Source organism: Balaenoptera acutorostrata, chromosome 7 (assembly GCF_949987535.1).
Source record: "Balaenoptera acutorostrata chromosome 7, mBalAcu1.1, whole genome shotgun sequence".
NCBI classification, from domain to species: Eukaryota; Metazoa; Chordata; class Mammalia; order Artiodactyla; family Balaenopteridae; genus Balaenoptera; species Balaenoptera acutorostrata.
The window spans coordinates 115,991,092-116,006,888 of record NC_080070.1 but is presented as its reverse complement, the minus strand read 5'-3'; the positions used below and the strand labels follow the sequence as shown (position 1 = coordinate 116,006,888).

General features: G+C 33.4%; 1 protein-coding gene across 1 annotated transcript in view; it reads right to left on the bottom strand.

Annotated features, from left to right (window-relative positions):
* The window catches only part of ZPBP (zona pellucida binding protein), a 102,511-nt gene that overhangs the window by 31,319 nt on the left and 55,395 nt on the right, over positions 1–15,797 (bottom strand). The window contains exon 7 of the mRNA XM_057550515.1: positions 6,187–6,364. Within this exon, the coding sequence (XP_057406498.1) occupies positions 6,187–6,364 (178 nt within the window). The remainder of the gene's footprint in view (positions 1–6,186; positions 6,365–15,797) is intronic.

Genomic DNA, 15,797 nt, shown 5'->3' with positions numbered 1-15,797 from the left:
TGCTATGAAGCCAGGGTTTTATTATTGTAGGTTTTCAAGTAATGAGATGATTACACTTGGAATTTACAAGTATGATTGGAAGCAATGTGAGATATGGACTGAAAAGAAGAAAAAGTAAAGGGATACCAGTTAGGAAAAGACTAATCATTCCAGGCACAAGAAAATGGAATCCAAATTAAGATGACTGCAGTGGGAATGAAGACAAGCAGATGAATTTGGGTGAAAGATCTAAACAAGAATTTAACTGTAGGAAGGCAGTGAGGGAGAGAGAAGGGAATGAGCAGTTATAAAGTGCTATGGACGGTTGTCCAGTTAACAGCCCTGAGCGGCAGGCAGACCTGTGAAATCTCCCAGATAAGGATGTCAGTCTAAGCAGAACGCAGCAGGGTGAGAGATACAGTCTTTACTCTTCACGGCTATAAAATTTCGCTTTTTAATTTTTGAAAAGTCATGCTCAGAAGCAATTAGAGGACATTCGAAAATGTCTGTAGTTACACATACATTGTGAGAGAGGTTAAGATAGTGTGAACATTTTGAACTGTTAAAATAACACACCAAAAATGTGAAAACTCAAAATGCCCATTATTTAAGATTATTACTCACATTTCTGTAAATTTATACAAGGAAATACTCAAAAAATAAAAGCTGGTTAAGTATTCTTGTAAATAATATTTACTATAATAATAAAAATAGGAAATAATCTAAATTCCAACATAAAATGTTTAAACATAATTCCTACGATTAGTTGGTTATTTTTAACAAATAAAAGTAATAAGAAGACAGTAGAGTAATATGGAATGATATTTACAACTTAATGGTTAACAGAAAAAAAGTCATTATAATTTCATTATTCCCACTGAACCATTTATTGATAGCTCTATTAAAATTATAAATTTATGAAGACAAAAGTCAGGTGATACTATACACAAATGATAGATTTGAATTATTAGAGAAAGAAGGCACTTATTTTTCCTTAGCGTGCCTTTAGTGTTGTTAACAATGGTGTTCAAGCTTTAAGGGAAATTTTTAATTTTTTACCTTTTTATTATGAAATCTAACACATAGAAAAAATAAGACATAAATGTACAATATAGTGAATGCTTGCATAGAAAACCTGTCTAGAAACAACTGAGGCCATAACGTAGAAATCTGCCACCCCTTAACACCCTGCCTATGTCCCACCCACTCACACTCCTTCCCCTTCACAAGTCAGCACTAGTCTTCTGTGTCATGGTGATAATTTCCTTGGATTGCACTATGGTTTTAGCTTTCAGTATTCACAAATAAATCTCTATAAAACAGAGTTTAGCTATGCCTAAATTACATGGATTCCATTGTGCTTAGCTTCTTTTCCACAAGTTATGTTTATAAAATGTATTCATGTGGTTGTAATTCCCATTCACCAATTATAGCCGTTCCATTGTATGAATACATCACTGTTTATTTGTACATTTTACTATGAATAGACATTTGGGTTGTCTCTAGTTTGGGACTATGAGAAAATATGCTGAGAGGAAATTTCCCTGAGAGTCAAATGCTAGATCATAGAGTATGTGCATCATCATGTTTACAATAATGCCAAACTGTTGCCCAAGGGGCAAGATTTATACTCACCCAGGCAGTGTATGCTGCTCTGAGACTCCACATTTTTTTGAACACCTAGTGTATTGAGACTATTTATTTTTTGCCCACCTGATAGTTGCGTAGTAGGAGCTCATTTTGTTTTTAATTTACATTTCCCTGATTACAAAAAGGTTGAACATATTTTCATGGATCCATTGACCATTTGGAATTACTCTTTTGTGAATTACTTGTTCAAATCTTTTCCCATTTTTCAAAATTGTTTCGTCTTTTTAAAAAAATGTTTTCTGGGCTTCCCTGGTGGCGCAGTGGTTGAGAATCTGCCTGTCGATGCAGGGGACACGGATTCGAGCCCTGGTCTGGGAAGATCCCACATGCCCGGAGTAACTGGGCCCGTGAGCCACAATTGCTGAGCCTGCGCATCTGGAGCCTGTGCTCCGCAGCAAGAGAGGCTGCGATAGTGAGAGGCCCGTGCACCGTGATGAAGAGTGGCCCCCCCCCCCGCCACAACTAGAGAAAGCCCTTGCACAGAAAAGAAGACCCAACACAGCCATAAATAAATAAATAAAAAATAAAAAATGACTAATACTCTAAAAAAAAAGAAAAATAGAAACTGATAAATGGTCAATAAATGTTAACTATTATAACTTTAAAAAAAAAAGTTTTCTATGGGTTCTTTATATATCCTAGTCTTTTGTTGGTTATATCCATTATAAACAATTTTCCCATTCTGTAGATTATATTTTCTCTCTTTGCAGTATATTTTGATAAACATAAGCACTCAATTTTTATGTAGACAAAATCTTTTTTTTATTAAAGTTAGTGATTTTGGGGTGTTTTTCTGGAAATCTTTTTCTGATGCTGAAGACATGATATTTTCTTGTTATATTCTAAAACATTTACAGTTCTTTATGTATATATGTCTGTAATACATCTGGAAGTGAATTTTTAGCTGGGTCCAATCTTTATTTTTTTCTATATGGTTTTATATGCCAGTATTACCTGACAATTTTTGTTTTATGTATTTCAGACCTACGTTAAGTCCTCACAGATTCAGAAATATTTTATTTTCACCTCTTCTTGTTAGACTTATCCTTTCATCATTACTTAATGCCTCTCTGTGTAACTAGTAAGACTTCTTGCCTTAAAGTCTGCTTTGTTGACAGCATATTTTTTTTGTTATCATTTTTTTTGGTCCTTAGATGTAAAATTAAAACAAGAGTTCATGGTTGCATGTCTGAGCAGGATTTTAGAGTCTAAAATACCTTACTAAAAACAATTGTATCTACTAAACAATTCACTTTCACTGCATAATTAAATTACAAAAGTATACTTTATTAATAAAATTATCTCAAGATGTTTAACCTGTAACCTAATTATTTCTAACTACTAACACAAACACTGTATCACCATGAAAGAGCTCCTTGCTTAAGTTTTCTGGGACTCCCCAAAGCTTTGGATGTGCAACAGAAAACCTTATTTATAAAGAAAGCAACAGAAAACAACAGTGCTGCATAAACTATTAGTGAGCTATACATTCATCCATAACATTCAATGAAAAACAGTCTGCTGCCTCATTAGGAGGAAAGGCGTCCTATCTAGGTATCACTTTATCAACACCAATACTCAAGAGACTCGAACTTTCATGTCCATCAAATCACCCAGGATGCTTACAAACGTAAAGGTGTGGCTCCCACACCTTGGATATATTTCTGAGAAGGTCTTCAGGTAACGTTGAGACAGTGCCATAGTTTAAAGAGGAAGAAGAAGGAGGAGTGGGATAGTATGTCAAAAAAAATGTTATTTGATGAGCTTAAATAGGAATAAAATAAAAAGGAAAGCAAAATATAGTCTTACAGAAATAATAGAAACTACAGAAATTACACAGTAAAACATATTTTAGAATCTGTGTTTTAAAAAATTCTATAAGAAACAATATAATATTCTAGCTGGTCTTTGGTTGTAGTATCTTTATGATATAATTTATGAAATTATGAGACATCTATAATTCACAAATTAGAACTTTTTCATTATTCAGTGTCAAAATGATTGACAAAATGATGCATATAGTAAGCAATGATAAATGTGTAAAGAAGTACTTTCAGTGAAAATCAATTTAAAATGCTAAATTAACTAGAAATGAGAAAAATAATACAGGTAGAAATGTTAAGTCTCTAGGTTTATAAGCAAACGATCTTTATCTGTGATCTAGACATAAAGGTTAAATGAGTAAAGATATCCAAAAAAGAAGAAAACATCACCGTTTACTTTACCAGCTGCTGAGAAAGTACATAAACTTCCCTCACATAATAGACATGCTTATCTCAATCTTTGCTGAACATAAACTTGGTGTGTCTTCATTTTGGAAGTTAAGTCACTTTACAAAGTTATCTCATATGTTTTATGTGCTTCTATCTAGTATTCCATTTCACACTTGAATGGATAAGTTCATTTACTATGTTAATTTTGTCTTGTAACTACTGTTATATTTTATAGTGCCTACCAATTTGGAGAATGATATAAATGTTTTTTGGGGAGTATGTGCTCTTTAAAATTTTTAGAGTGATAGCCTTCTGTAATATAGACTGTATTAATCACTGTAAAAATTCTGTAAAAATGACTGTATATGATGGGGACCTGAAGGTCACATTATATTTAATGAGTTCTGTGCAAAAAAGGAGCGCAGTCTCGCTTAAGTAATCGAACAGAGATGATAAGAGCATAAAGGTAATTCTAAATTAAAATATTTATTTACCATAGAACAACACAAACTGAGATACAGCAAATCATTACTTGGTAAGTATACTGAGCAATGATAATGATCCCATAAAATTCAAAAAATAAATGTTATTTCTCTCCTCTATGCAAAGATATGACTCTTATTGCCACATTAAATTTGAACTCTCCCACTTTGCTTTCAAAGCCTGTCATTCCCCACAGCTCTTCTGATACTAATCCTCTAGTCCCAGTCAAGCAAAATTCCCCCAGAAATCTGACACTCAGTCATGCCCTTGTTTGGGTGGTACTTGCTAAGCCTGTATCTTCAAAGTCTTACCTCAAGTCTCAAATCACTCAGAAAGCCTTTTTTTCAATTATATTAATCCTATATAGAGATTCATCCTATCTCTAACTTAGTTTGCTTTATATAATCTCCTTTCTGTTCTCTTCCCTGTAGTTTGGCGGTCTCTTGTTCTCTAATTGTTTCCTGGATGCATCTCCTGTATCTCTAAGCTCTGTGGGCCAAGACATATATTTGGGAGAGCAAAGCAGTATTTTAGATGCAGAAAACATTTTGGAGATTTATATAACAGTTTTATTATATACTTCGCATGGTGTTTGTTGTCAGGAATAAAAGAGTTGCTTAATGAACTTGATCAAATAGTACAGCATATAATATCTTGAATGTTATAATTACATGGTAAAATTAGAGTACCTGAAAATTGTGTTATCTGAACTTCTATAAACACAAAAAAACTCCAATGATAAAATTATTATTCATAATAATTTCATCATTATGATGAAACCTATCATTTCAACTGAAAGAGCTATGTTTATTTCAAAATTCTTAGAATTAATGAGATGCAACTATTTAAAATTTTTAGTTTGTCTTAAGGCTTTATTGATAGACAATATAAATGTATTTAACAGACAGCTAAACTACTAAGTTTTGGTCTCACTGTTTGGCATTGCCAGGCTTTTCTTCATCATTTTCTGTGCTCTAGCGTGATATGCGTAACCACAGATTATCAAAACAGTCACGAGGTTGGCATTTGTAAGTGCTTTATTTGTTAAATTTGTATTGTATTTCCTGAGATAAATTTTCAGTACATTTTGTCAAATTTCATATCCTTAAACAAAAACAAAATTATGAAAAAGTAAAGCAAAATCTAACCAAGTTAAATAAAGCAAAGCAAAAATAATATTTAGTGCTCTACCATATGAAAAGGTTTTTAATCTAACCTAAGATAGTAGAAAAGAGGGAAGAACAGAGAAGACTCAAACAATGGCACTAATGTAGTGATATTTATGTTAGAAAGTCTTTCAAGACTGAAGGTTAATTGGCTCACTCCACAGCTGCAGATGGAAATTCAGAGACTGTGAACCCACGTCCTCATCCTAAACAGCCTCTACAGACGGTCCTATAATGAGCACAAAGATGGGGAAGCCAGATAGCTGCTCAGATCCTTTAGTGCTAGGATCAACGGTCAGAAGGAACAACTGGTAATAAAGCAACTCATATACTTACTTTTAAAAACAGTAAAAAGTTACCTAAACCAGACTATACAAATGTAAACTCTTCAAAAGTTGATTCTAAAATATATTTTGGCTGTTAAGATAAGTAACTCTAGGTGTGTCATAACTAGTATTTGTGCTTCCTCCCAGACAACTGCCTAACACCCCAACCCCTCTTCACTCTAGTATTAAAACAAGGCCAGAATTAAGTTGGCCTTTTTCTTTTAAATCTTCAAATTGACACAGTCTTTTCAAACACACTACTTCAAACCTAAATGATAGTAAAAATAAGTGATAGACATTCACTTAGGCATAATGAAGACAAGTGAATTTTCATACGTATAAACCATAAAGTCATAGTTCATTACATACCACAGCACTCAGGACATTTTGGGTGTTTCAGGATATTCATTCCATACCCTGGGAAGCAGCGATTAATCCAAACCATTTGGAGAGTACCTTCAATGTAGTATATCTCAGGCAACGGCTCTGCACGTCTGCCCAGAACTTCCACTTGTTGATTAAAAAATCTCTCTATGAGATTTTTAGCCTGAAATAGAAATACAGTATGAAAAAATTATCACATAAATGTAATTTTAGAACAAATAAGGACGCTTATGTATTTAGAAGCAGGGGAAACAAATTCTCAAGGTCCTTATTTTTTCTTGAATTCATAGAATATAAATAACACCTGTAAAACTGAAAAGATATCACCTATAAACCTCAAATATTTCTAAATGTACTTCCATATACAACACAATGAAAATATTTCAATATATAACCAAACTTTTTGGTCCCTTTGGTTTTGAATAATATATGGATGGGCTTAAGAGCAAAAACAAGACAGCTCTTTGAAATTAAATGTACTTTCAGAAAGGTACTCTAACAATTAAATGTTCTTAAAGAAATGTACTTTAAGAATCTTTAAGAAGCATATCCTGAGACATCTGCTCCACTGTGTAAATAAAGAAAAATTAGGTTTAAAGATGGAATACAGCACATGTTAAAACTTCTAGCTCTGTTTCAAAAATCAAATGTACAAAATAATTAAGGCATAATTCTGATCTATAATTAATTACCTTTTTACTTGTAGTAATTATTCTGGCTTGACTCCTAAAAGTAACAGGAGGCTTATACTTTTCAGTGGCTGGTAAGCTTTACATGGTAAAGCATGAGGTATGGTCATGAGTTCACACCCTCGACAAGCTAGTTAGTTCTGCTAAGTTCTCCTATGCTCACCTGCACCTCTCATGTAGTCAGGAGCAGGGGTAAATGAAATCGTGCTTATCTATAACCACTAATGGTGCATCTCAATCTACTGACTTCTCCAGATACCTTACAAATTACACCCCTCCGATGAAAATTTCTATAAATAATTGTAAAAGTGTTTTTCAATATACTGCATTCAACTCATTCTATTACTGAATTACTATATTTTTACAGTCTAAATGGTTTTCTTGTACTTCTAATAAATTCTGTCAAATTTGCTGCTATTTACAATTTTGGTTAAGGAAGTGCTTATGAATTAATTAGCTACAAATCTGGTATCCAATTAACTATATTTAAATGCAAGACTACAAATAAAAGTATCAGGAGACATGATCATAATCACTTGGCTTCCTGACACCCTATGCAGGAGAAAAAAAGAAGAAAAAAAAACCAATGAAACTATACCTCACAAAACCTGACAAGAACAAAAATTATCATGTAAATGAGATTCCTGTTTCCTGTTTTCTTTCTAAGAAGGAGAATGAGGATAAATCTCTTATTTGATAAAAATGGAAAGAAGGCAATAAATTATTTGAATCATTGACTAAATTTTTTTAAAATAATGAGTATGTTGATGGTTGACATGGGGTTAATTATTTGTACCAAACAAAGTGTGAAACTGAAGAATTCTCTGAGTTGGGTAAAGATTAAAGATTTTAAAGTAAAAAATTTTGGACAAATTTGGATGACATAAGAACAAATCATAATTACAGAAATTCTTCATAGATTAATCACCTGGTTTAAGATACAAAGAATTAATACAACTGAATAAACATCAGATTGCCTGGCCCAAGCTACTCTTCCCTTCACCCACCCACCCCCAAATTTTATAGAATTATTAAGCATGTATGGAAGGAATATGTTCTATAATTATTGGTTATTGATTACAAGACTAGAACAAGAAATCATTACCACTTCAACAGTAAGCAGTTTGTAAACTATATAAACTTCTGCATGGAGAAGTTGAACAGCTTACTTTAAATACCATAATCTGCTCAACTGATCATGCCACATTAGGTACTGAAAAAGGCAACTAGAAAGGCTTAATATGTGCTCTACATTAGTCCAGCAAGCGATGGGAGTCCTAGAATAGGCAAAAAATGTCATACATTATACACGACCAGAGTTGAATTGGAGCTCCAGTATCCATGAGGGGAGAATTCATTATGTACCAGGTGTTATGGACAAAACACTTTTAAGATAGAGTCCGTTGGAAACCTTTGGTTAACACCTATATTTGGGGAATCTCTTTGAAAAATGACTATAGTCATCAAATGGGGCTGGAATTAAAAAGCCAAAAAAAAAAACCCAAAAAAAACAAAAAAGGAGAGGCTTAGAGTATCTTGGATGAAATGGAAAGAATTGTGAATTTGCATAGAAAAGACTGGTGATCTCAGTGTTCAGTGAGCAAATGAGAGGTAGGGTGTCCGGATCTTACAGGACAACGTCCCAATGAAGAACTGTCGAAAAATTTTAAAACAAAAACACAAAGTTGTCCCTCTCGTGGTAGGAACACCAACATGGATGATGTACACTCACTCATATCAGTAAAGCAGGCAGAGAACTATGAGATAAAGCTCAGTTTCAAAGCAGAGCCAAAGGGAAGAGGAAGAAAGTAAAGGGTTATATAATAGTTTGAATTCTATGAAAGTTGGAATCCACTCCTAAGAAGCATAATGAATCCCAGAACTTTAGAATAAAGAAAAATTTAACTTTGCAATGTAGTCTACTTCAGTCCTGAAGCAAAAGACAAAAGAATCGACTCTTCACTCAGCATTGTCACTGAAATGGTAGTTGCTCCACAATAAATGAAACCTGTATTAGAAAACCAGATTTTTTAGAAGAAAGATTAAAGATAAATTATAATTTAGGTTTTGAAATTATTAGAGATTTAAACTGTCATATTAAAGTTTTTTAAAGTAGTATATTTCTAATTGAAAAAAGCAAGCAGATAAGATAGGAGTGAGAGGAGAGAAATGACATTTAAAAATACAGAAAAAGAATTCACATTTCCAACCATATGGTGCACTAGATAGTCTGAAAAATCACCCTGCTAAAAGTCACCTAACTGAACATAACACAGCAAAGATATTGTGTACTTATTTTCAACAATAAGAGAGGAAGAAAAAAGTAGAAAGGAAAAAAGGAAGACAGGGAGAGACAGAAAGAAAGACAGAAAGGTGCTAAAAATGAAAATTACAAACCTAATATTAGCTGAGTCCCTATTTCATTTCATGCCAATCTGAGTATTCCAGAGTGTTATAATTTAACAAACAAAAGAGCTAAGGAAAAAAGGCTTAAAGCTGTTAAAAACAAACAAAATAAACAACCAAGAAAGACTCTAAGTAAAACAGTGGAGCAGGAAAAGAAATTCAATTACAAAAGGGAAATAACAAGAAAGCCTCTCAATAGGGTAGGGAGGGGGCAGCAGGAGGGGGTGATGGAGTGGAGGGATGGGGGAAAGCAAAACTCCTCTGTGAATTCCTACACGATGGTTTGCTTTCAAAGTGGGTGTGGGGTTTTGTTGTACTTTCTGTGTGGTACAAGATACCCAAGTCAGAAATTAACATAAAAATTTGGCTTTGATTGAGAACAACCATGGAACATTAGGCAAAAGCAAACATAGTAACTTTACAGAAAAACACACACAACCTAAGCCAAAGGGGCTACAGCTACTGATAAAGGACTGACAAACATGACTTATCAGCCAGAATTATGTAGCAGAGGATGAACTAAGAAACAACAGTGGGGTCAACAAACTGACAAATTAGACCATCAAGCAATTCAGATAATGGAGCTCCAGTGACCTAAAATAGAAAAAAATGATATGAAGTATCCTTAGAACACATGAAGACATAAAAGTGGTATGAAAACACAGGAAAGGAAATTTATATCACAATAAAAGAGAAAGTATATTTGAAAAATTACCTACTTAAATTACAATTAATGAAGGGAGTAAAAAATGGAGTGAAATTAAAAACTCAGTGGACAGACTGAACATCAGATTAGGCCTTGCTGGAGCCAGAACAATTAAATGCAATAAATAATTGAAGAAATTACTGAGAATGAAGAACATATTTTAAAAAAGAAAAAAAAGTAAGAGAGAGGTGGAGAAATCAATGAGATAACCTGAAACATACTAAATGGGAGTTCAAGAGAAGCAAATGGGGCAACAGGTAATTTTCAAAGATGTTCTGGCAGAAAAAATTTCCAGAACTGATCAAAGTAATGAATCCTCAGATTTCAGTGGAACAATAAATATAGGAAGAAGGAAAAACACATGTTACGGAAAGACTGAGATGCAAGAAGAAATCATAAGCAAAGAAATGGATAAAACTGAGTAAATCTAAACAGACACTGACATTCTGAAACAATCTTAATAATAAGTGAAAAATAAAAAAAAAAAAACTAGAGTACTAGAAAACAAAACCTTGAAAGATGAAAACAGGTCATAACAGTTAAAGGTCTTTAAGGCTTTTGTACTCTTTTGGAAGGTATATAAACTAAGTAAGTTTTGGTTCTGCTACGAAGAATACGTTAAAATTTTAAACAAATCCAGAAAAAGAGTGAAAAAAAATATAACAAGAAAAAAGTCAGTTAAAAAAAAGTTTAATCAATCCAAAGAAGAAAGGGAAGGAGCAAAACCAGAAGAATAGAAAACCAGGTTAAATGATATATAATAGAATGATAAAAACCCATCCACATAAATCAGCAGTATGATTTGAAAACAATAAAGCAATGAGCAAGACTATAAAACAGTATCATTCTTTAAAAGGCACAATCATCCAAAAGAAAGAATAAAAGGAAAAAGTTACAAGAGATGGGACAAATAGAAAAAAGTGGAAAAATGGTGGATTTAAATCCAAATCATTGATAATTAAATTACATGTAATTGGTCTAAATATTCTAATTAAGAGGCAGGGATTATTGACTTGATTTGTTAGCTGAATTGTTAACTATATCCAAAAGGAATGCTGTCAGCCACATGGCAGAATAGGAGATTCCAGTCTTCACTGCACAAAAACACTGATTTGACAAAGATTCAGGGATGAAAATAATTTTTAGGAACTCCTGAATATAGTAGAAATGTTCCAGCACCCCCAGGGACCACAAAACCCAAGATCAGACACACTGAAAATGGTAGGAGAAACTGTTTCACTTTGACTGCATCACCACTTTCCCAGGTCACCAAAACTCAGCACCCAGAGAGATCCCTCTAGACCACAACTTCTCCCTCAGGGGAAGGAAAATGCAACGTGAAGGTTTGGCCTTCCCAAGCTTGGGGTCACTTCCCATGCGGACTCCTTCTGGAGGTCTGCTTCTCTCTTACTGCACCTAGAACTCTGAGGAAATTAGCATGGGCGAATCATTTAGAGAAAGCTGAGAACAAAGAAAAGGGGTGGAAACTCATGGCACCTGGCATGTGTGCCCTGACAGCTGGCACACAGATCTAAGCAGGCGGTATGGAAGCCTGCAGCAAGTTAAACTCTACAAAATTTGGTGAAGGCACACAACCCTGAGACTGTTCCTTCAGGAGAAAGGAAGAGAGATGGAGCTTGCAACCCATAGCTCAGAAGCAAGGGCACTGCCCTGGGGAAAAGAGAAAGGTGACTCTTGGGGCACTTGGCATGACTCTGCAGACTACAGAGAAAGAGCAAACTCCAAGACATCCCCTTTAGGAGGGAGGGAGAGAAATGGAAGATGCATAAAAAGCCTTGGCATTTCAGGCACTGCCCTCAGGAAAAAGGAGTGGTTTGCTCTTAGCACCTGATGTGACTCTCATAACCTGACATGGCTCTGTAGGATTGAGAGAAGAAATAATTCTAAGACATCCACCCCAGGAAAAAGCAAGACTTGAGGAGGTGTAGCCATAAGAAAGATAAGAGAGACTCCTAGAAACTCTAGTCTGGTAAAGGTCATTCTCTCCTGAAGCCAGACCATAAAGATTAGAAGAGGAAACTTTTCTTTAAAAGCACAGGCACCAATTCCAGCATACCAGGATCACAAAGAATCAATAAAACATGACACCATAAAAGAACAACAACAAAAAAAAGCTCCAATAACCAGCTACAAAGGCCAAAGATATGAAGATCTATGAATCACCTAAAAAGAATTCAATATAATCTTAAAGAAACTCAGTAAACTACAAGAAAACACAGACAAAATCAAGAAAACAAGGTGCACACGTGCATGTGTGTGCACACACAAACACATACATACACACAAAACCCAAGAAGTACAACAAAGAGATACAAACCATAAAAAAGAACCAAACAGAAATTCTAGTTTGAAAAATACAGTGATTGGACTTAAAAATTCAATAGAGCTTCAAAGGTTGACTCAATCAAGCATAGAAAAGAATCAATGAATTAAAAGACAGATCATTTGAAATTATCCAGTCCGAGAAACAAAAAGAAAAAAAGAGTGAAGAAATCCTATGAGACTTATTTGATATCATTACCTAAATCAATACATGCACTATGGAGTTCCCTTAAGAAGAGAAAGAGAAAGGACTAGAAAGCTTATTTAAAGAAATAATACCAAAGAACTTTCTAAATCTGCAGAGGGAATGGGAATCCAGATTCATACACCTTAAAGAATACCAAATATGTTGTACTAAAGGGAACTACACCAAGAAACATTGTTATTAATTTGACAATATTCACAAAGACAGAACTATGAAAGTGGCTAGAGAAAAGCAATTCATCAAATAAAGGGTACCCCCCCAACACAAATAATACTATCAGTGATTAGAAGTCAGTGGATATCTTGGCACAAACCTTCCAGGCTAGGAGAGTACATAATGAAGCATTCAAAGTGCAGAAACAAACAAACAAAACTATGAACCAAGAATACTATACCTGTCAAACCGTCCTTTGAAAATGAAGGAAAGATGAAGAGTTTCCCAGGAAAACAAAAACTGAAAGAGTTCAACACCATTAGAAGTCCCAGCATCTCAGTGCTCTGCCCAAGTGAGTGAACTGCCTTACAAGAATTGCTAAAGAGATTTCATCAAATGAAATGAAATGAAAGAACACTTAACAGCAACATTAAAAAGTATAAATCTCACAGCAAATACAGACTAATGTAATACTGTAAGGGTGATACATAAATCACATCTTAAACTAGTATAAAAGTTACAGACAAAAGTATCAAAAACATAAGTATAAAAACCTGTAATTAGATGTACAATATAAAAGATGTAACTTGTGACATCAATAACATACTGTGCAGGGGAGAGTAGAAGTATAGGCTTTCATATGCAATTCATATGCAATACAGACTTGCATATGAACTAAGTTATCAGCTTAAAGTAGACTGTTATAAGATTTATACGTAAGCTTCATGATAACCAAAAAGAAAATATCTTTAAAAAAGAGAAAGGAATCAAAGTGTATCAATACACAAAAAAGTCAGATAACAAAGGATGACAGCAACATTGGAAGAAAGGAACAAAAGAACTACAAACATACAGAAAATAATTAACAAAATGACAATAGTAGTCCCTTACCTATCAATAATAACTTTAAATGTGAATAGATTAAACTCCCCTGTAAAAAACATGACATGGCTTAATGGACAAAACAAGATCATCCAACTATATGCTGTCTACAAGAGATTAACTGTAGATTTAAGGACACTTATAAGCTGAAAGTGAAACATGGAAAAATATCCCATGCAGATGACAACCAAACAGAGCAAGGATGGATGTACATATATCCAAAAAAATCACTTTGAAATAATAAAAAACTGTAATAAGAAACAAAAAAGGTCATTATATAATGATTAAGGAATCAATTCAACAGGAAGGTATAACATATATATACACCCAACATCAGAGTATATAAATATATAAAGCAAACACTGACAGAGCTGAAATGAAGAAAAGACATCAATACAGTAATAGTAGGAGATTTCAATACTCCAATTTGAATAATGGATAGAATATTCAGACAGCAAATCAATAAGGAACTACCAGACTTGAACAACACAATAGACCAAATGAACTTAACAGATCCACAGAATGTTCCATGCAACAGCAGAAGAAAATGGATTCTTCTCAAGTGCATACATTCTCTAGGATGGGTCACAAAACATGTCTTTACGAATATAAAAATATTAAGCTCACACCAAGTATATCCTCCAACCACAATGAAGTGGACCTAGAAATCAATAACAGAAGGAAAATGACACGATTCACAAATATGTGGAATTTAAACAACACATCCTGGGACCACTGAGTCAAAGAAGACAACAAAATATCATGAGACAAATGTAAACAAAGACACAAAATACTAAAATTTATGAGATGCAGAAAAAGCAGTACCATGAGGTAAATTTATAGCAATAAAAGCCTGTGTTAGAAAAATAGAAAAACATCAAATAAACACCCAATTTTACACCTCAAGAAACTAGAAAAAGAAAGACAAATTAAACCCAAAGTTAGGCGAAGTAAAGAAGGAATAAACACTACAGCAGAAATAAATGAAGTAGAAAACACAAAAATAGAACAATGATGAAACTAAGAGCTGTTTTTTTTTAAGATAAACTAAGAAGACAAACAATGAGCAAGGCTAACAAAGAAAAAAAGAGAGAAGACTTAAATAAAATCAGAAAAAATAAAATCAGAAATGAAAGAGAAATTACAACTGATGCCACAGAAAGAGAAAAGATGATTATTTTCTTTCAAAAATATTTTCTTTCATAAATCATAAAAGAGGACTATTATGAAAAACTATATGCCAACAAATTGAATAAGTTAGAATATATGGCAAATTCCTATAAACATACAAAATATAGAGGCTGAATTCAGAAATAAGAAAAAGACAGAAAACATGAACAGACCAATAATAAATAAGAAGACTGAATCAGTTATCAAAAACCTTCTAGCAAGGAAAGCTCCAGGACCAGATATCAACATAGATGAATTCTACCATATATTTAAAGAAGAATTAATACCAGAATTTCTTAAACTTCATTCAAAAAAATAGAATAGGGAACACTTCCAAACTCATTTTGTGAGGCCAGTACCACTCTGATACCAAAACCAGACAAAGACACCAAAAGAAAAGAAATTTATAAGATAATATACCTGATTAACATACATACAAGAAACCTCAACTAAACACTAGCAAACCAAATTCAACAACATATTAAAAGGATTATACACCATGACCAAGTGGGATGCATCTTTGGTATGCAAGGATGTTTCAACATACACAAATCAATCATTAACAGAATGAAAAATAAAAATCATATGATTATCACAATAGATGTAGAAAAGCATGATTTCACATCCATTCATAATGAAACTTCTCAATAAAGTAGGAATGTTAGGAACTTGCCAAAATATAATAATTAAGTCCATATAGAAAAATTCCACAGCTAGCAGCACATTCAAAAGTGAAAAACTGAAAACCTTTTCTCTAAGATCTGGGCAAAGAAAGGATGGCCAGTCTTGCTACTTCTATTCAATATAGTACTGAAAGTCCTAAAGAGAGTGATTAGAAAAGAAAAACAAATAAAAATCATCCAAATCTGAAACGAAGAAGTAAAATCATCTGTTTTCAGATGAAATGTTCATATATGTAGAAAACCCTAAAGACTCCACAAAAACTCTTAGAATAAGCAAATTCAGTAAAGCTGCATGATACAAAATCAACATTAAAAAAATCATTGTATTTCTACACACTGGCAAGAAACTATCTAAAAAG